Source organism: Macrobrachium nipponense, chromosome 10 (assembly GCF_015104395.2).
Source record: "Macrobrachium nipponense isolate FS-2020 chromosome 10, ASM1510439v2, whole genome shotgun sequence".
In the NCBI taxonomy this organism is placed as follows: Eukaryota; Metazoa; Arthropoda; class Malacostraca; order Decapoda; family Palaemonidae; genus Macrobrachium; species Macrobrachium nipponense.
Genome location: NC_087204.1, coordinates 28,289,350 through 28,310,101, shown reverse-complemented (window position 1 = coordinate 28,310,101; position 20,752 = coordinate 28,289,350). Strand labels below are relative to the sequence as shown.

Sequence of the window (20,752 nt, the reverse complement as noted above, 5' to 3'; positions counted from 1 at the left end):
AAAATCTCATAGACGTTGAATCTCAGCTTAAGGCAGAAACAAACACTATGTGACGTTGAAAGACGAAGGTAGGCAATGAATGCAACCTACGTCTTCCAGCTGAATCGAGAGACAAGGAATCTCAAGATTCTAAAACCTGTGCTTACAAATGACTGAAAACGCTAACCGCCATTTCATTGCTGTTCGTTGTGCAATGAAAGCGGGGGCGTTATTCAGTAATGAAACACAGGGGATAGCCGCTTGAAGAACTGCTTCTCATGGGCTGAACGTTTGGAAGTAGAGCTGGCAGGTGTGGGAGTAGGCGATGTCTTTCAATACATCTGCTAATCCGGGGTGAACAATGAACAATGTACACCTCCGAATACAAGATATTTTGAGGACAAACTCAGATTCCGCAAAAATCATTCGCATTATCGGGATACGATGCAGCAAGAGACTATTACAGAATTCTGTTACCGTGCGGTAAACAGAAAGATGAGAGTCGAATAGATATCTCTGTTTAAAATTCTCGCAATACCGAAGACGATGAATACTAGCGTTTCTCAGCAGTAGATGGTCATTCATGTATGCGAGAATCCCCGTTAATCAGAGACTTAAGTCCGTGATTGTTGGGCGAGATACGGTTGTTATTCAATCAAAACACGTGAGAAAGACATAAACAACCGTCTATCTCAAAGCGGCAGCTGATACTGAAATGCCTCGGGCAATTCAATACGCAGTAGCTGTCGCTGACTCGTCATCCTGAGTTGCCAAGTAATCCTTTCCACGAAGGAATGCGTTCGGCTAGAACCACCGAGCATAAAAAGATATGCTTGAGCAATTATATTTAAGCGAAACGAATTTCGGTAAATATAAAAGCTTAAATGGTGTTGTTGTGACAACACCATAAGTATATAAAATTGAAACTGGAAACTCCTGGGAGGTTGCAGGCACCCCGGGTTGCAGTTCAATTAGAATACTTTTCGTCTAAGTCGCAATCCGTAAAATAACCAGGATATGCGCCTACCCCTCGGACCATTCAACTGCTTAGCAGAATCATGTCGCGAGGTTAATATACGTAGTATATTTGTAGGATTCTGAACAACGATCTCCATCCTAAATTCTTTCTTCAAGAAAACAAAATAAGGATTGGAGATCGACCACCTTCGTTCTCTATTAAAGAGAGTGAAGGAGAAGTCTTCTCGAAGGAAAAGCTTCAATGGTGAACAGAATACTTAAGACGATAGTTCAAGCCAAACTGGATATTCACGTCCGTTCTTCTCTATTCCAGGTTGGTCGCCTACTGTGAGATAGTCTTCTTTCAGCAGCAGTCTTCTTCCTAATGCTAGAAATTCCAGGAATTCGAGCATAGGCGAGGTTCCCGATTATCGTGTAACATATCGGGGATTCTCGTCTCGCTCACTTTGGACCGTGGTTCTGCCTAAGTGTTTGGAGATCGTAAGAAACTCTAACACTCTGAATGCGCTAGAAATTCCGTAGAATTCTAAGCAGTCTGCGAACCCCCACCGAATTCGTCAAACGATATCGGCTGGTGGTCCTCTCGATTCCCGTAGAAATCGAGAATGGGGCAGGATCCCTCCTCAACGACCGGGGCTTTACGTCAGGTAGGACCCAGAAGGTCCCCCCTGGTAGCGCAGTCCCAACGTGGGATCCTACAGAGAAATCTCTGTAGGATCCTTCCCCTTTCCCTCGTAGCCGTAAGGAGAGAGGAATGGGGGAGGAATTGGATACTCGCTCGCCTTCCCAGTGGAACTAGCAGTTGGAGAAGAGTAGGAGCAGCCATCGCCTTGCGGCGATGGCCTCTCAGAGTCTGGGGAAAACGTATCGTCAGGAGAAAACGTTTTCCCGAGGAGGGTTACGAACTCTCACTGTAGGTAAGGGTCTGCCGCCACTGTGAACGTCGTCTGGGTGGGGCTGATCGACACCTGACAGGAGAGAGCACCGATTACCGTCCATCCGACTCATTCCAGTCCTCGTCGAGGTCGAAACCTCTCAGGAGGACCGAAGGAGTATTTTAAATACGGTGTCCGAAGACACGTAGAAACGCCGCTGTCGCAGTAGAGGAGGTGGAATTAGCTTGATCGACCGGCCGGCCCAGAACTTGAGAGAGCCTTCTTGTCCGGAGACGAGAGACTCTGGTTCAAGACAGAATCGGCAAGCTCCGATCGCGGCATACCCACCGTCGGTTTGGGTTCCCTCTCGGGCCCCAAAACGACTCGAGCAGAGACATGGGCTCTGCTGGTGGAGCGGCGATCCTTCCCCCCGGTCGTTGTGCTGACGAATCAGTGCAATAACCTGGGTAAAGTTACTCTGAATCTCGGAAGTTACAGCGTCTTGAGGAGTAGGACCGTCCAGTCCCTCCAACAAGAGCAGCTCCCAGGACCCTCCTCCTTCAGAAGAAGGACCAGCAACAGATCCCTGACGGTTGCCTCCAATCACTTGCGCGTACGTCCTGGTTGGTCCTAAGACCAACCTGGCACGTGCGGCGTCGTGACGGTATCGTGAGCGGCGCATCTCTCACGATCACTCCTATATACCTCGCTCTTCCTGGCGTATGCCGAGGAAGTTGAAGGTATCGGAGAGACAGAACTGACGCTACCCACTCTCCCCCTGACGGTCGCCTCCAATCACTTGCGCGTACGTCCTGGTTGGTCCTAAGACCATACGTGGCACGTGCGGCGTCGTGACGGGGACGTGAGCGGCGCACCTCTCACGATCACTCCTAGCTACCTCGCTCTTCCCGGTGTAGCCCGAGGAAGTTGAAGGTAGGGGAAGACAGACCTGACGCTCCCCCCCCCGCTCGCTGGCAGGACCAGCGTACGTGGGGGGCTGCAGCCGATCACCAACCCGCGGTGGGGATCGATCTGCAGGCCTGGCCGTGCCGCTCACCTGTGGCGAGCGGCTCGACTGAGCACGTCGACCCCGGTCCCGTGCGTCAGACGAGCTGCTGCTGGTCACCGTATCCGCCCGGTCCCTGTGGGAGCGGCGGTCAGGTGACCTGCAGAGCTCGCTTTCGCCGTGAGACCGGTGAGCGTCCTCGCGGCACGTCAAACCGCTGGTACCAGCCGAGGCTGGTACCGTCGGTCGAGGGGACCTGGGGGACCTCTTCCCAGCCTCCACCCGTGGCCGGTCAGAGACCGTCACGTCCACCGGGGGTACCGGCTGGTCGCTGCGAGAGCGGCCGCTGGCCTGGCGAGAGTCACCTGAGCGGCTCTCGACAGTCTTCTGCTCCGTGCCTCGGTCATGACGCTGAGCGAACTCAGGCGTCTTAACTTTGGCTGCACGGTCACCCGAAGGAGATCGTACACTCGGAACTTCTCGCGGACGAGAAACCGAGCCGGTACCTGGCTTAGCAGCAGAGCTGCCAAGACCAGGCGAGGGTGTACCAGCGGTAGCCAGCACACCCTTGGTCCCCGTCTTCTTCTTCTTCTCAGAAGGGGAGACGGGCCCCGTTCCCGAAGGACAGGAGGACCAGCAGAAGAACCCCCCCGTCACACCGGAATGTGACGAGCCCTTCGAAGTTCCCGAAGGAGTCTTCTTAGGGGGAATAACAAAACCCGGTTACCAGCTGGTCGCTGCGAGAGCGGCCGCTGGCCTGGCGAGAGTCACCTGAGCGGTTCTCGCCAGCCTTCTGCTCCGTGCCGTGGTCTTGGCGCCGAGCGAACTCTGGCGCCGAAACTTTGGCTGCACGGTCTCCCGAGGGAGAGCGTACACTCGGGATCTCCCGCGAACGAGAGACAGAGCCGGAAAACCTGTCGTAGCGGCATCGCCGCTAGCACCAGGCGAGGAAGTACCAGAGCTAACCGATACTCCTCTGGTCCCCGTCTATCTCTTCCTTACGGAAGGGGAGACGGGCCCCGCTCCCGAAGGAGCAGGAGGACCAGCAGAAGGACCCCCCGTCCCACCTCGGTGGGACGGGCCCTTAGAAGTTCCCGAAGGAGACTTCTTAGGGGGGGAGGCAGCCTTCTTCTTCTTCGGCTTATGGGCCTTAGAAGTCGAAGGGGAAGAGGCAGCAACAGACGAAGACGAAGATGACACCTTCCTCTTCTTCGTCAGCTCACGCAGGACAGTCGTCAGGTCCTCCATCCAGGCCAGAGTCGGGCCTATTGCCGAAGCAACACGGCCCGACTGCACCTGTCCGGAAGGACCTGGGACTGGGGAAGACACACCATGGGCAGGACCAGCATGGACAGGCGCAGGAACCAGGAGCGACAGGAACAGCAACCAGCTCAGGAGCGGCAGGAACAGCGGCAGCGGTAAACACAGAAGGGACAGCCAAGCCAGTAGCGGGAACCACATCAGCGACAGGTACGGCAGGCCCAGCCATCGCCTCGTAGAATCATCGGCAGCCAGCGTGGTACTGGCGGTCGGTCCAGGGGCGAGCTGCTGGAACAGCGGAAGTCTGGGGCAGGCAACACGAAGAAAACACAGGCGGCGGCGGCATACCCCTCCTGGGTACGGCGGCGACCGGCCCTAGAAGCGGCAGACGGCGTCACCGACAGCATGGGGAGTGTAGACCAGCGGGGGGAAGCAGCATAAGCGGCCGTGAAGGTTGTAGTGGAGACCACTCCAAGGTCACCGCCCCAGACCTCGCTAGACTCTGCAGCAGATCGGGGATGCTAGGCACGCCCTGCAGTCGCAGTGGTCCATACCTGTCCAAGGTCGTCTCCCACGGATGTAGCACCTGCGGTAGCACAGACAGATTAGTAAGAGGGGTTCCCTCGCGCACGGGGGGGGAGACATGCCCCACCCCGAACGGAAGGAAGACCCCAAAAACAAAATACGAGGAAGCTGAGCGGGGGGGCAGGAAAGAAGACGAAGAATCGGATACCAAGGGAGTCGCGGGAGAGCTTTCCGACGACTTCCTGGCAGACCTTCGCTTCCCCTACCCCGCACAGCAGTGAAAAGTAATATGAAAATGAAACAGAATACTGCACTTGCGATTCACTTCATAGAACTTAAGAGGGAAAAATCAATTCCCGGTAAGAGCGGAAACTTGATCCATAATAATATGATGCTATCATAAATATATATGAAAATGAACAATACTGCACTTGCTATTTTCACTTTCACAGCAATAAATCGTAAGGATTAATTCCCGGGTAAGAGCGGAAATTGATCCAAAATTAAATTTGATGCAATTAATAAATGAAAATGAAAAGAAAACTGCATTGCGAATCCACTTTCATTGCATTCTATTCATACAAAATAAGAGGCTCTTGCCGAGCGCAATCAAGCTCTCGGCAACGAACGCACAGGGCAAAAATATAATGAAAAAGTGTACTTACATCTTTCAATTACACACTTTCGCCCAAAATACATGACTCGGCGCGAGTGCGCCCGCCCTCGGCACCGAGACATAATTCAAGGGTTCAATTCATGAAAAGAGCGGAAATCGCCGTCTCTACGGCGATAGTTCCATGTTGATTCATAATTAAGTAATGAAAATGAAAACAGTGTACTTACAGTTTCATTTTCAAGTCAAACCAAACCATTAGTAAAAAACACAATATAAACAAAGCATACGACGATGAAGCGGGCAGAGAGCGATGACGAACACGTCCTTCACACCCGCGGCCGAAAGCAAAAGTGATTCTTCACCTCTCGGGCGCGCGCACGATCGGACAAGCAGTTAACTACCGTTCTCCCCTTGTTCGAAGCTTACGACCGTCCCAGCTGCCGCTAGTTACCTTCCTATTGTTAAAGGACCGAGGGTTTGTATTACGTATCGGAACAAAGAACGATTAGTAATTTCAGTATCCCTATTGCTCGATCTATCCTCACTTAATCTTGACATAAAATCGGTAACAGAGATGTCATACTCGATGTCAGCCTACTCTCAAGTCTCTTAAAGAGCACTGTCTCTAAGTCTTTATCTTGATCTACGTTAGTCTCTTCCTGCCTACACTTACTTCTTAATACAAGACCTTTCCTACGTTTGAGATACCCTAACATCTGGTCCAAAGACCACTCCTGACATTCCAAACATCTGGTCTTTACATCATATTGAACAGGCCTACAATTTACGCATAAGGAATGACTATCGTGTCATAGGGTACTCATCCTTTTCTTGCATTGTTGGCAAAGACGATACGTTATTGAACTTCCGCTCGTCGTTTTCTGTGATGTCGTGGCCGAGAATGCAGTAGCCGTTGTCGTAGCTTGTGTTGTTTCTTCCTTTGCAGAATCAATGTCTGATGACAAGGTATTAAGAGCAATCCAACAGTAATCCAAAGGGATGCGTAATTCGTCACCAAAATCAATCAAATCAAAGGTGCAAATGAAGGCCGGGCAAGACCAAAAAGGAGTTCGCTGTGGATACATCTGTACTCCACCGCGAACGATAAGTGATTGACGTGAGAGGGCAGGTGTGACCGGCCCGTGAGGCAGGGCTATCAGCGGTGGGCTGGTAACTAGGTAACGAGGGTGTTTGCCAGGAGATTGGCAACACTGATCGTTTATTTTAACCAAAGATTTGGTAAAATTTTAATAAATGATGGTTCGGGCTGGTAAGTGACCAGGGCTTGTTCAGGTGTTCAGGGGGTGTATTGCAATATCCAGAGTTAGAAACAGCAGCAGAGTCTGCTGAAAATGAAATGTCACAAGGTATCAGCAGAAGAGGCAGTTTTTGTTATCCAAATCTGCCTCTACATTAACTATTATTAACATTTTCTATACTGACTCTTATTCATAGACTGGTACTATGCAATCATCCACAACAAAAGTGTTCCAAAAAGCATTTTGCACACCATTTCCATTTCCTGGAAAGTATTTACCACAAATGCAACCATACATATTTGTACTAGGGAGAGGGATTCATATGAAAAAGGTCAGGCGATAAAATGCCACAAATGAAAAACAATAACAATTATAATTGCTACACATCTGATTTGTAGAAAAAATAAGATGCCTAAAACCAAAATATGTGAGCTTATGCATGTCCAAAACAAGAGAATTACCTCCTAGGACAGGAGTAATATTTACAATTCTCATTGGAATCAGTTTTGTCAGTAGAAGTGTGAGCAAACAGATGTCTACATTCAGCTATGTAGCTCTTCCAATTTCCTTCCACTACACAGTGCTTGCCAGTAAAGTCTATGTAAAATTAGTTATATTTGAAATGGGGCACAAGTGTTCACAGAATTTTACTCACTAGAAAAGAAATGAGATGCAGTACTTACGCGCTATGCAACTTTGAGTATTCTGGGGTTGCCGAGATGTACTGGGCACCTAAATCAACAGAAGTTTTACCATCCTGTGGATTGCGACTAGTTGCCATACGTCCTCCTAAGTAAGGAAATGTACCATAAAATGGAGTAAAGAACTGAATAATCTTTTGGGTTATTTATGAATACAACTCTAAAATATATAGTATTGTAATGGAAAATGCAAACTATCAAATCTGCCAAAATTTAGTAAGAAATTAGTGCAATTTATAAATGCATCACTAATAAAAAAAAATGTTATAGAGTATGTGCCATTCTGCCCACATTGAACATGATTGTTTTAAACATTACATCCCAGAGTATCTGTTACTTGAAATTTTTCACTGTAAGGTATTAATGCAGTATTCCAAAACAGGATTGTTAACATAGTTATAGCTCATCCTCATTGGCATGAAAAGCACAATTGTTGTACAATAATCTATTAGTATACTACTTACTAGTTTAACGCAAAAAAGTAAATAAGCACTTATGAGCTTTAATTCTAAATCTAATATAATAAATATGCAAAATAATGAGACTGCAATAGTACTTGTAAACTAACTGTACTTGGAGTAAAAAAGATTAAGTAATAAAATGTACTCTGAAATAAAAACATACATTTGTTCAAGTATACTAAACAAATCAACACTTCTATTTATGAAAATACTACAAATCACATTGATCAGATTTCAAAAGAGAAGAACTGCTTCTAACTAGAATATATATACATAGTAGTATATGTAGCATCTATCCAAAATTATCTTTATCAAGCTGAAACTTTACCTGCTCCTCGAGCTTTATCCCACAAGATGAGTTCGACATGTGGTAATTCTCTGCGAAGTAATGACCCTGTCACTGCATTAGTCAGTCCACCACCAACTAGGAGAACACGAGTCATCATTATCTGAACAAAATGGAAATTTCTTTATTCAAAATACAGCCAGCACACATAGCACTGCCGATAAAAGATTTTAATAACAGAAAGTTATGATATGATGGCTTTAACATGACAAAAATATTTTATATAATACCATAAAATAGCAAAAAATGTAAAACACAAAGCAAATTTATGAATTTGGACTTACATAAAAATACATACCATAAAAAGTTACAACTGGTGGTGACTATAAATGGAGCTATACAGTTAACCTTTAAGACATGCATAATTTATATACTTATTTTAAATACCGTTACAGAAATAAAATATAAATGAGAGAATATTAAATGTCCTGATGCCATGAAAAAACATGTCCTCTACCTATCATTTTATTGTAATGAAGAAACCACACACTTCAGATCTGAGAGGGTACACTACAAGCAATTACCTTATGAAAACAACTGTCTACCAGACTCTTCTTACTCCCTCCACCTAAACTCTCCTAATTACCAATGAAGGTCACCCATAACTGCAGATTATGGAAAAAAAAACAGAGCTTTCCCTATCAGCCAATAAGGTCAGAAGCTCATAACAGCAAGTTCTGAAGGGAGAACATAAAACCCACATTAAAATATAAAATGAAAATTTACCCTGGCTAAGGATTTTAGCTGTGATTGAAATTATTTTGCTGAATAACAAGCAATTCCTAAAGACAGCTGGACAAAGACTTAAGAGCTATTTGGCTTCATTAGGCTATTTGCTAGACACAAGTGCTTCTACCTGCATACTACCATTAAACTAACTTAAGACCTTAGCATATTGCACAACCTAATCTAGGTTCTCCAAAGTTGTGCTAAGTTATGATACATGCCACTTCCAGGATATGCCTACCTGCCTAATATACAGTAGTTTTCTTTAACTGATAACCAACAGTTTTTGCTAATCTTTATAAATGACCAAAAGAGTTAATGCTCTCTTACAACTGGGCCTAGGTCAATGTTGATTATTTAACTTTTCCTATTGCTAGCTATGGCAACTCCAGGTTTAGGTTACTTTCTGCAAATACAATGAAGACGAGAACCTTTAGATGAGCAAGCTACAGTGATCAATAAGAGTGAATGGGTATCAAAATCTGCACACTCCCGTGATGAGTAACGCAGGAGGAAAAGCCACAATGTCAAGAGAAAATACAAATTATCTCGCATATATTTTATGCAAACATCTCAGTCACCAATATTGTCACTCTTCATGTACTATTAACATCATTTAGTACATTGTTAAGACAGCTTTTCAGTAATGTATCTATTGTAATTGTAAATTGGATATTTTGTATCCATTCATAAGTAAATTTATGTCTGTGAAGAAACAGAGAAGATTGCATTTAATCCTTTCCTCGATCTGTCAAGAGGTCAGGACCAATTTGTGGCTCGCATGAGATATTAGGGGTTAACCTGTGTGAAAGTTTTGTATATAAATCAGTTAGAACCAGATTTAGTACTACTTCATTAGTACCTCGCTCACCATTGCAAATTCCAAATAGTATTTGGGTTGCTTAACAAGAATTTACCATCATTTTTTGTCGGTCAACAGTAATTAATCTCAGAACTAATGTGTTATTGTATGCTGGCCATCCTGAAATGTTATCATGCATGTGCAGTGTTACAGGGGAGTTTTTGGTAAAAAGTGGAGTTTCCTGCACTGGGGGGGATGGGTGCAAAGCCCCACAGCTATGAAACACAGCCTAGTAAGTCAGGTTAGTAAGGTTTTCTTTTTACTAGCCTAGGTTTCCTTAGCCAATCCCTTCTTGAACATAAATGGTTCCCTTACGACTTGCGCATGTGCAGAACCATTCCATAACAAAAACATATGCAGTCTTTCTCCGAGTGTTTTCTCCAACCCACATTCCCAAAGGATCCCCAACTATGTTGGATAGTTGACTGACACTAAGCAACGCTACCTCCTTCTTCAGAAACACTTGAAGTATAGGGAAAACAATTCCAAGGTAACAGTTCGTGCAGACCGATTGAGTAGAATTACCATCAATAACTACACACGTGAAATATCTAGCTATTTTCCCAACAGTCTAGCTTTCGAACTTGGCTAAGCTAGCCAGCCTATGTGCTTTAGGTATCTACTAGGTTGTAAGCCTAACTCCTTCATTTTATGTTTTGCAGACACCAAATATAATACTTTTTTATTAGTGAGCTGCCTATTAGCTGTCATTTCAAAAGAGGTAGGGCCGAAGTGAAGCCTATGGCATCCCCTAAAAGAAAAAAAGAAAAAAAATAGAGTACTAGCTATAGGCTAAGTGGTCTGCACAGACATTAGGCTAAGTCACACAAATTGACTAACGTAATCTATTGCTTATCGTATGATCAAAACGTCTGACATGATGTTGTTTCCTCAAACAATTGCCATTTACTTAGCCTAAACATGGGGAGCAACTACTAATCTGTATATCTAGGTACCTACTTAGGCTAATTGCATAACTTGGGGTGTTCAGGGCTACCTACAAACTATCATTCACATCACTCCATTCGAATCAAGTTCCATTGCCAATCCACTTCCAAAATATTACGCGCATGCTTAACCAACAGTCAATAACATAACTTAATCATGTCATCAATTCCAAAAAAGAAAAGATGGATTTAAAAACTAACTTAACCTTCGCGATCACTCGTTATCCGTACAATCCGTACCGAGAGATATTTCATAACACTGTTCATTACGTATTAGTCAAATTCACTGGGACAAAACTTGATTATTAGCATAGTAATACCTAATAAAATCACGAATAAAGCTTTTAAATATTCGAATTTTCAAATTGGTTATTTTTTAAAAATACCTTATACGTATTTATTAATGAAAACCTGAAAATCGACAGTAATACTCCATTGTGGAAAAATGAAGTAAACGAAACGGTGCCATGGGGAAGGCTACAGAACTCGCTCGCGAGATAAATTGAACGCTGGATTGTTTACATTGTATAAGAAATTTCGCTCAATTTCTCAAAGCCTCAAATCACGTCACTCACCGGCTCCTGCGAACCCATGGTTAAAAGGACAGGCAGGGCACTTTTATAAAACCACAGCTGCAGTTAAATAGCGAAGGGAAACACCAAGTGACTGGAAAATATTCGTGTCAGTTTATAGTAAAGACAAATTCGTGGGCGAGTCAGATGGGCACTGACAAATACCAGGTGTTATCAAAAGATAACAATGATTACGTAAAGTTATGAGAATCATTTATGGGATAAAATTCACGAGTCCTCCACGATTAAGTTATGTCTTTATTTTTACACTATTTTTTATGTAAGCAAATATATACTCATCAAAATTTGTCGTAAACCATTGAAACTACGTGGAAGGTACTGTCGGCCAAAAAACTCGTGGCAGAGTTTCATAATTTTTCGTTCACCTGCCTGACGCACGATTCATGCCTTATTTATCTATTATTCTTTTCAAAGATGGAAGAAATCATGTGTAATGACGTTAAAAACAGTCACTGATATCTTTAGAACATTATGTTATGTTATTGTGTAAAACTATTTTCCATATAGCAAAATTGACGTGAACGAAACGAAGTGATAAAAAACGTCATATTGCAACCATAGATATACATTACCAAATAGATAGGAGACACCTATCACTAGTAGTATCGCATAAACATAGTCCTTAAATTATCATTTCAATATTAAGTTGAAGGTAGTTGAACCATTCCATTTGTTAAATTTTACAGAAAACATTGGAATCTCACAAAATGCTATCATATTTAAAAACAAAAAGAAAAAAAAACTATATCTTTGCAGTGTGAACCCGGCGACCTCACTCTATTGCTTTTGATGTTATGTGCACGGGAATCTAATGTCAATGTGTCATTTATCGGTCTAAGAAACATCCCTCGATGAGCGAGAGAATTATTACACTGCATTCGGTGCAAGATCCTGTTGGAGAGGTATCAAGAAACCTAATAAACCGGTGAGAGAATCATACATAGGATGAATAAAATTGTTTAAAGAACGGCAAAATTTAAAACATGGGCCTAGAGGTGGAACACCTCGAAGCACCACATGAGAGCAAGACAATACAATAGTGTAAATGTTGCTGAGCAACATTCATTTGTGAATTTTGAATTCTAGTGCCTCGTCACGACATTGCTGAACCAGGAATCATAACTAGCTCTACGCTTATGACTGGTGTCTGATGAATAGTTTAGATGGAGAGGAAGAGATTTTTAAATCTACATTTGAAGTCTTTGATAGTTGTCTAATAAGTCTAATAAATAAGCAAATTTATCTTTGATGGATGAGAGATTCAGTTAGGCTTACTCTTTTTGTTTTGTTTTTTATCGGTGGCCAGTGAATACCACGGATAGGGAGGGAAACGGTTTCAATGATGCATGCATTTTTTTTCTTCAAAACCTAAAGAATACATTTTATTGGGAGATACTTTATTAACATCGGCCTAATCCTTCCATCACTCCTATACGCCACCTCCGCTCTCTTCTACATCAGGCGACTAGATCAGACTTCTCAGTTCTCACTAAGAACTCCATCTCTTGAAAGCATCACTAATGATAACGGCTATTTTAAAATTCCCCGCACCGACAACGGACGCCTTAAAATGCATGTTTATCAAATATTTTCTATTCAAAGATACTTTATCTTTCATTTCCACAAAAATGTGCATGCACTCGTGTTACATCCTGTAGCCTTCAAAGAGCAACTCTTGATTAAAGCAGTAGGTTTTTCTTTAAAAAAACAAAACAAAACATATGAAATAGACTTAAACGAGAACGTCACCTTTCATATTTCTTATCCTTTCAGCTACTTATAATATGCTTATGGTAGTAGGTCTGGTAGGTATACATATGAAACTAATTTGAATTTATTTCTATTTAGAAGAAATGAATAGCTACAAAAAGATCAACCTAAGAAAGCTTTAAGGAAAGTAAGCCTTTCTTAATGTATTCGTCAGTTTTGACTCCCACAGCTTTCCAAGGTGTCCAAATGAAACGGGATGATATGCAAGGAATTCGATCAAAAAATAAGACTGATTATATTCGTTTGATTTTTTATGATTGCTTTTTTGACTTTGAATTACTAGGTCTGAGTTAATTATATTAAGCAATTATGAAAAGGATAAGACTAAAGGCGAACATAGCTAATAAAACAAGAATAACGGGAATATTCAAATAAAGCAGAAATATATATGTATATATATATATATATATATATATATATATATTGTCAATTTAAATATTTATTAATATTACGTATCCGAGAGAGATACTGCTGAAAATAGACCTAGGCAAATCATGTGGGAAAATCAGAAGTCCAGTTTAGGCCGCCTAAATGTGTCATGCAAATTATTTTATTGATCAAGGACAAAATTAGTTAACTAAACATCGTTTTCAAAGAATGTTAACGCCTTGATGTATTATTTATCGGCTGTAGGAGGACGAAATGGACAACACCCTAACGACAGGTACGATCAAGTTGAGTCAAGGACTCAGAGCGGCAGCAAAGCCAACTTCAAAATCTGCGGTATGCTGTCACGAAGCTAGAGTTGAGAATAAAATTAGAAATCGTGGACCCATCGGTATATATTTTTCCTTACTTTGCAAAATAATTATCTTTTAATACATTGAATAAGTCTACTCAGTTCTAATGTAATTCATTTCAAGTATAGCACCTTTGAAAGGAAATGTTATTTTTGTTAAGTAAATAATCTGGCACCTGCATATGGCAATATTTCCATAACGAACAATGAATTAAGAAACTACGCCAATTCTTCGTTGGCCGTCTGTACATATGTGCTTTTAAAATTCATGAACGCTGTAGGCAATGTTAACACTGACCCCTAATCCCTCGGTCGTAATTATGTTTTGCACCTTGCTGCAACTGTTTAATCAGTATGATCTAATGTACATCGTGCTCTAACATCTAGGTACTATTCTTATCTAGTGTAGCCATTACTAAGTTGACGTTATCACTGATGTCACGCAGTTTATGAATAATTAAATACGCATTCACTGTAACTAAACTTAGTGTCAAGTTTCGAATTAACGACAACCGACTTTTGTGGGAAGTCTTTTATGTACTATATAGAGTACCAATATACTGTCTCATATATATATATATACTATATATATATATATAAGATAAATATTAATTAAATTATAATTACTAACTATATATATATAGATATATATATATATATATATATATGAATGATGGACAGTATATTGGTACTCCATATAGTACATAAAGACTGTCACAAAAGTCGGTTGTCGTTAATTCGAACTTGGCAGTGTAAGTTTTGTTACAATAAATGTGCTAATAAATATATATATATATATATATATATATATATATATATATATATATATATATATATTTAATTCTAACCATGAATTCTACGCATATTGCTTATCATCATGAGATAAAGTTACATTACAAAATTCTTGTCAAACATAGCTATGTGCTCTAACCTGTAATTAAATTTCTTCAAATCTCTCCCAAATAAGAGATTATATATATATATTATAATATTATATATATATATATATATATATATATATATATAAATACAACACATGTTAAGTATTTGGGGGCATCGCACTCGGCCTATGCTTCTCGAACGAAGACATCTCGTTCACGCTCTAAGTTGGTCTCAGAGAAATTGAATTCACGGCCTTAGTATCAAAGTTCCCCCAGTTATTTAATGATGGCTGGTGTAAATTAAGCCAGCTTTGTGCCATAACGGACCCTATGTAGCCTTTAAGTATGAAAGGTAAAAGAGCCCTGATGTGGACCTCTGGAGTGGCACCAACATGGACGATCGTTATTAGTGGAAAACGCTTTCTCAGTGTGCCTCATTGATCCTACATTAGCAAGTAACAGGCTTCACATTTCCGAAAATAGAGAGAGAACTAGGACACCTGTATTCCATTATTTTTTCCTTATCCTGAAATTTTCATCATCTCAAAAAGCTTGTCAGTCATTACTTTAGCGTAATGAGTTATATATATATATATATTTTTTTTTCACAATAGTTCCACGACAAAATCTATGCTATACCGTTGATGACACGGACAGCTCTAGGAGCAACGGTTCGTGCTGGCATACAACCAACTCAGTCTAAACAAAAAATACTACCCTAATACAATTCAACTGGTCTGTTAATATTTTACTTACGTTTTTATTTATCAATTTGTTAATTTATCTATTTTTCTATTAACTCGTATCCTCTATCTGTGGTTCTTATTACGTTCTGTTTTGGACGAACGCCATATTCTTAGAAACAAATTTCAAGTCAATATTGGCTTCTTTCATATGAAACGAGTTCATCTTTTGAATAATAATAATAATAATAATAATAATAATAATAATAATAATAATAATAATAATATTATTATTATTATTATTATTATTATTATTATTATTATTTATTGGAAGGAGACCCTCTTTCAAACAACTTTTATTGAAAGATATTGCTGCATTCAACTTGTAAATAGTCTTCTCTATTTTTCTAACAATAGCTTTCTCTCTGCTACTACAACTGGCGAGTATTGCGCCGATATTTCTCATCAGGAGGAGTCAATTTCGGGGATATTGCTTAAAATTTATTTATTTGTCACAGTAAATGAACAAATAAAAAATATAAGTCGATCTAGTGGCCAACGTTTCTCTCGGTATCATCCGAGCATGATCACGGCAGTGGATCGGAGTAGACTGTAGGTGTCGACTAGGACTAGGATAAGGATAGGGAAGTGGGGAATAGGGGAGAAGGAAGAGTACCTCTGGATACAATCCAGTTTAAGCCTAGCGGCGGATACTCGGGATGGGAAAGGTTGAAGGAAAAAAGGGATGGAAAGTGAAGTATAGTAGAAGAGAAAATAGTGAGGGGCAGACCCTCTTGCGAAGTTAGATTACTGGTTTAGCCACCATGCAAGGACAAGACAGAGAAGAAAGGCTCGGAAAACAGTTAATTTGGTTCACCGCCTGATAACTGGAATTGATTTTATATGTTAGTAGGATTAAGATGTACAAGCACCTTATGTATTTAGTTATTTGTTAATTATAATTTATATCATTATTATTATTAGTTTTTTTTATTTTTTTATATATATATATATATATATATACTATATATATATATTTTAATTAGCAGTATATATACCTTGGTCTGGGGGGGTCACAATTGACCTTTGGCTCAAGTCTACTCCACCAGTAGTGATCTCTGACTTGGTTGATGGTGAGATCTCTAGTGGTTGTGAATAAGTTTTCATCCTCTAAACTTAATTTGTCCCAAGTTTTCTGCCCAAGTCTATGGAACCTGACATTCAGAGGCTCCAATTTTGAGTGATTATGCAACTCCCTTATTGTGTTGAAGTAGGGGGGACTTTCCCTATATGCTTGCCTCAGAGCTTTATTCTGAACTGCTTGCATTTTACTAAGTACTGTTTTGCTAAGTGCTCCAAATATGATGGCTGGGTATTCTAGCTGTGGCCTGGCTAGTGATTTGTATAGTTTGAGTTGAGTTTTTGCCGAAAGTCCTCTGAATCTTTTTAATCTACTGACAGTTTTCCTCGCGGTAGCTATTCTCGCCTGTACATGGGGAAGAATGCCTGATTTTTGAAATTTGCACCCAAGAATTGTGACTTGTTGGTTATATGGAATTCTCCTATTGTTGACTATGATATCCATGGGACGTCGGGCAGAAAGAAATTGAGAGGAGCTGGAATTTATTCATATTTGTAGTTACTTTCCATTTCTTTTCGTAGTTATTGATTTTCTGTATTTCTCTAATAGTCTTTCTTTGCAGCATACATTTGGCTTTGGTAGGATATGTTATTACTTGGGTGTGATCATCTGCAAACATAATTTGAAGGCAACCTTGAGATGGAGGAGTGGTGTCTTTAATGTAAAAGTTGTAGAGTGATGGGGAGAGAATGCTACCTTGAGGGACCCCTGACTGTAACTGGAACTCTGGTCCTATGAAGTCTTTAATTTTAATTCTTGCCACACGGTTGTCAAGAAAGTTACATAGCAGTCTGGTTGGTAAATCTGGCAATTGCGCCTCCAAAAGTTTGTATTTTAGACCGTCATGCCAGACTTTATCGAAGGCTCGACTGACATCCCTAGAGATAAGGTTGCAGCCGTGTCCTAAGCTTTTCTTGACTGCTATGAACTCATATAGTCTAGTTAATGCAAGCTGAGTTCCTTTGCCTTGAGTAAACCCATATTGATTATTATTGTTTGTAGATTATCTTCGAGGAACTCATTAAACCTTATCTGAATGATTTTTTCAAGGATCTTACCAGGTATTTCTAGAAGGGAAATTGGTCTATAGTTAGAAACAGTAGTTAGATCTTTACCCTTTTTCCCCACAAAGGGAAGCAGTGCTTTCTTGAAAAAGTCTGGCCAGTAGCCCATACTTATGGTTTCATTGAAAATGACTCTTAGGAAGACCAGCATGGAGTTGGGAAGATGCTTAATAATAATTTTGTTTACTCTAGAATGGCCAGGTGCTTTGTTTTTAAAATTATTGATTATTTTGATGATATCTTGCAGTTGAATTGGTTTAATAAACTGGTCTTCAACATCTAATCTATCGAGGTCTACCGTGTCGTATGGTATTATTTGGTCATCATGTTCATGTAGTGCTGCAATCACTCGTTGTTCATGTTGCAAGTCAAAACCTTAGATTCTCCCTGGGTTTATTTTGAAGATATTAGACCAGTATTCTCTGAAAATTGGTTCCTGATCCTGGGGTGAAAAGATCTTCCAGTTGTTATGGAGTATGTAAGCTGTAGGTTCAGTATCTGAACCCAGAAGCCTCCTGATCATTTTCCAGAACTTTCCTGGGTCTATGTAGATTCCTTCGATTTTATTTAGAAGTGTCTCCCAAGTCGAATTTATGAGTTCCTTAGCTTCTATTTTAATTCTTTCTTTAATATTTTGTAAGTATTCTAATAGCTGCTGTGATGGGCATGATTATTAATTAAAACTAGGGCTTGTTTATAGCAATATTGTAATTGCTTAAGATTCTCTGTTTCTTTAGAATATGGTAAGATCCTGAAAGTTTTGAGGGGTATACAAAGTTCTGTGGCTTCTTTGATCATCCTGTACCAAAAAGTTATTTTATCATCGATATAGGATTTATCCTTTCTGATGTTATCAGGTTCGTCATAGTTGGAGAGAGAGTCATCGAGAATATCCTTGAAACGGTCCCAGTTGGCATTGGTCAAATCGAGTGTTGGGCTGATGGCTACCATAATAGGTCTCACAGTAAGTTTTAATAATATAGGTATGTTTTAGGGCTTGTTGCCTTGTAAGATAAGGCGCCCTATGAGGTAATGTTAGACTTGCGATAATCTTACGCTAAGTCGGTTGGTATTGCACTTCCATATTCATGGGAGTGACTTGGGGTTTGTAGATCACTTACGAAGTCGGGATTATCTTCTTGTTTATGGCGACGAGGTGTTAACTCATGATGATTCGGTGAGGAGGTTCTTGTAGAAAACACGAAGTATAAAAATATATATATTCTTCTGAAGTTTTACATGGTGAAGATCAGGTATGATTGTACAAGTCTTCTAATAACGATAGCTTGATCGCTTCTGCCAATGATGATGGCTACTTCTACTCTCTCTACATGATAAAGCTTAGGTAAAGAGATACAGGTCTTCTAATGACGATAGCTAACTCTAATCTGCCTGTCTACCATCTCTGTTACAAGTTATGAAGGAACAGACAGTAGTTCGAACATATGAACATACAATCAGATGACATAGTTTCATACGAACATACAATCAAAATGAGACACGCTACAGATCACGTAGGCCGTTTGAATTATAGGTCGTGGTAGTTGTCTCAAGCAGGGAGCTTGGACTAAGGTTTATAAACAAATGAATGACTACAGGTGACGGCATGTTATCTCAGCCTACTTTTTATTGTATACGTCATCTTTAGCGTCTCTAGTCTAATCACATTCCTGCAAGCAATCTGGTTGACCTCTTTAGTTTTAGTATTTTATATATATGGACTAACATTCCATATTTTTATTATGTAAACACTTACATATGTGATCTGAGGAAGTTAAAGGACCCTGAGTGATTGAATAATTGAAAATGTGGTATCTGTTAGACAGAAGGATGTCAGGTTTGCCCTTGGATCTTCTGCTGAAGTATGTTTGAAAATCTGGTCCTAGAAAGTAAACTAGATTCCTGTTCATAAGACCTTGAATTAAGGTGCCTCTGGGATTAGTGCTATTGTGGCCCAGGGCCGGGTGAGTTGCATTTAGGTCTGCTAGTAAATAGACTGGGATATTGCGTCTCATTAAGGACAAGATATCCTGCTGAGGAAATACTGGGTTCCTGGGAGGTAAATAAGTAGTTGCTATAATTACTGGTCCCCGAACTGTCTGTAGTTCTACTGCAATTAGGTCATGATTGAATCCGTCTATTAATTTGACTGTGATATCCCGTCTTACTGCTATTGCTGTCCCGGCATTTTGATCGTTAGTGGTGTTGCATTGAAAAACGTTGTAGTTCCAGATCTTGATGCGAGTGGAGTTGGGTATCCCCGTGGAATTGAGAAAAATAAGATGTGGGGAGAAAGAAGAATAAATGTTGCTTAGTTCCTTACTACGAAGGAAGGTCCACTTCAGTACGTTATGTTGAATGACTGTGAGAGTGTCCATTATGGTGTTTTTCCTTTCGTTAAGTCAAAGAATCCTGAGTTTAATTTTTGGAATTTATCGTGGTTTATCCTCGTGATCCTGCTACTATATTTGTCAAGTTCTATTGTTCCATCAGTAAAATATTGTTTGACTGTATTATTATCTAATTCCTCTGTGAAAATGTACTTCATCGTTTTATATTCAAAAATCATCCTCTTGAGGGTATTGTGGGTTGGGTTTTTGGGGTTTGCCGTGTTAATGGAAATGTAAAGTCTGAGTCCAATTTTGGGGTTCTTGGTCTGATTGATGGAAGGGAGGCTTGGAAGAGCCAAAGCTCCTTGTGTTTCAGGGTCTGTATTATTGTATGATGAGGTTGTTGCTTGTGATAGTTGAGGTGGCTGTTTTTTTGCAGGGTGTGAAGGCATTTCAACTTCAGAGTCTGAATCGCTTAGTATTCTTTTCCTCTTGGCTTCTTCAGTTTCCATGTCGTCATCAATTGTCGGGGGCTGATTGGGGCTGGTGTTGTTTTGATTTTCCGACTTTAACAATGATGAGACTTTCTTGGCTAGCTTGATAGCCTCTGTAGGAATTTTAATCAACGGTAGTCCATTAGCCTTGTAGAAAGCGTCCATCATTGTTTGGAAAGTGCCTGGTTCAACTGTTTCGCTCAAATTTGCAGTGATTATAGCTGTGTTAATTACAGTGAGCTGATGAAGTGAGATGTTGTTGTTGGGTGTGATTGAACTATTCGGCGCAGTTGAGGCTGTGGCTTGAGCGAAGGTCTTGTTTGGAGTGATCTGGGATTGCTGGTTCCTGATCGTTTTAGCCTGGTCCTTGGTCAAAGCTTTCCTGGTTGGGCATCTTGCAGCCATGGTTGGGTGATCCCCATTACAAGTGATGCACTTTGGATTTTCTTGGTTGGTGCAATCGGTCCAATAGTGTTCCTCAGAGGCACATATAGAGCAGATTTTATAGGTACTTGG

At 40.8% G+C, this 20,752-nt stretch overlaps 1 protein-coding gene across 5 annotated transcripts in view; it reads right to left on the bottom strand.

The window, feature by feature from the left end:
* LOC135223518 (renalase-like) overlaps nt 1–11,271 on the bottom strand; it is a 36,674-nt gene extending 25,403 nt beyond the window's left edge. The window contains exons 1-3 of one of the 5 annotated variants that reach the window (XM_064261970.1): nt 11,117–11,271; nt 7,989–8,109; nt 7,182–7,287 (exon numbers count right to left, since the gene is read on the bottom strand). In XM_064261970.1, coding sequence (XP_064118040.1) covers nt 7,182–7,287; nt 7,989–8,109; nt 11,117–11,134 — 245 coding nt within the window. In that variant the 5' untranslated portion in view covers nt 11,135–11,271. Of the gene's footprint in view, nt 1–7,181; nt 7,288–7,988; nt 8,110–10,554; nt 10,576–10,742; nt 10,846–11,116 lie in introns of those variants that run through there. The other 4 variants (XM_064261971.1, XM_064261973.1, XM_064261975.1 and 1 more) reach the window with 4 other exon arrangements.
* Between the last annotated feature and the right edge of the window lie 9,481 nt (nt 11,272–20,752).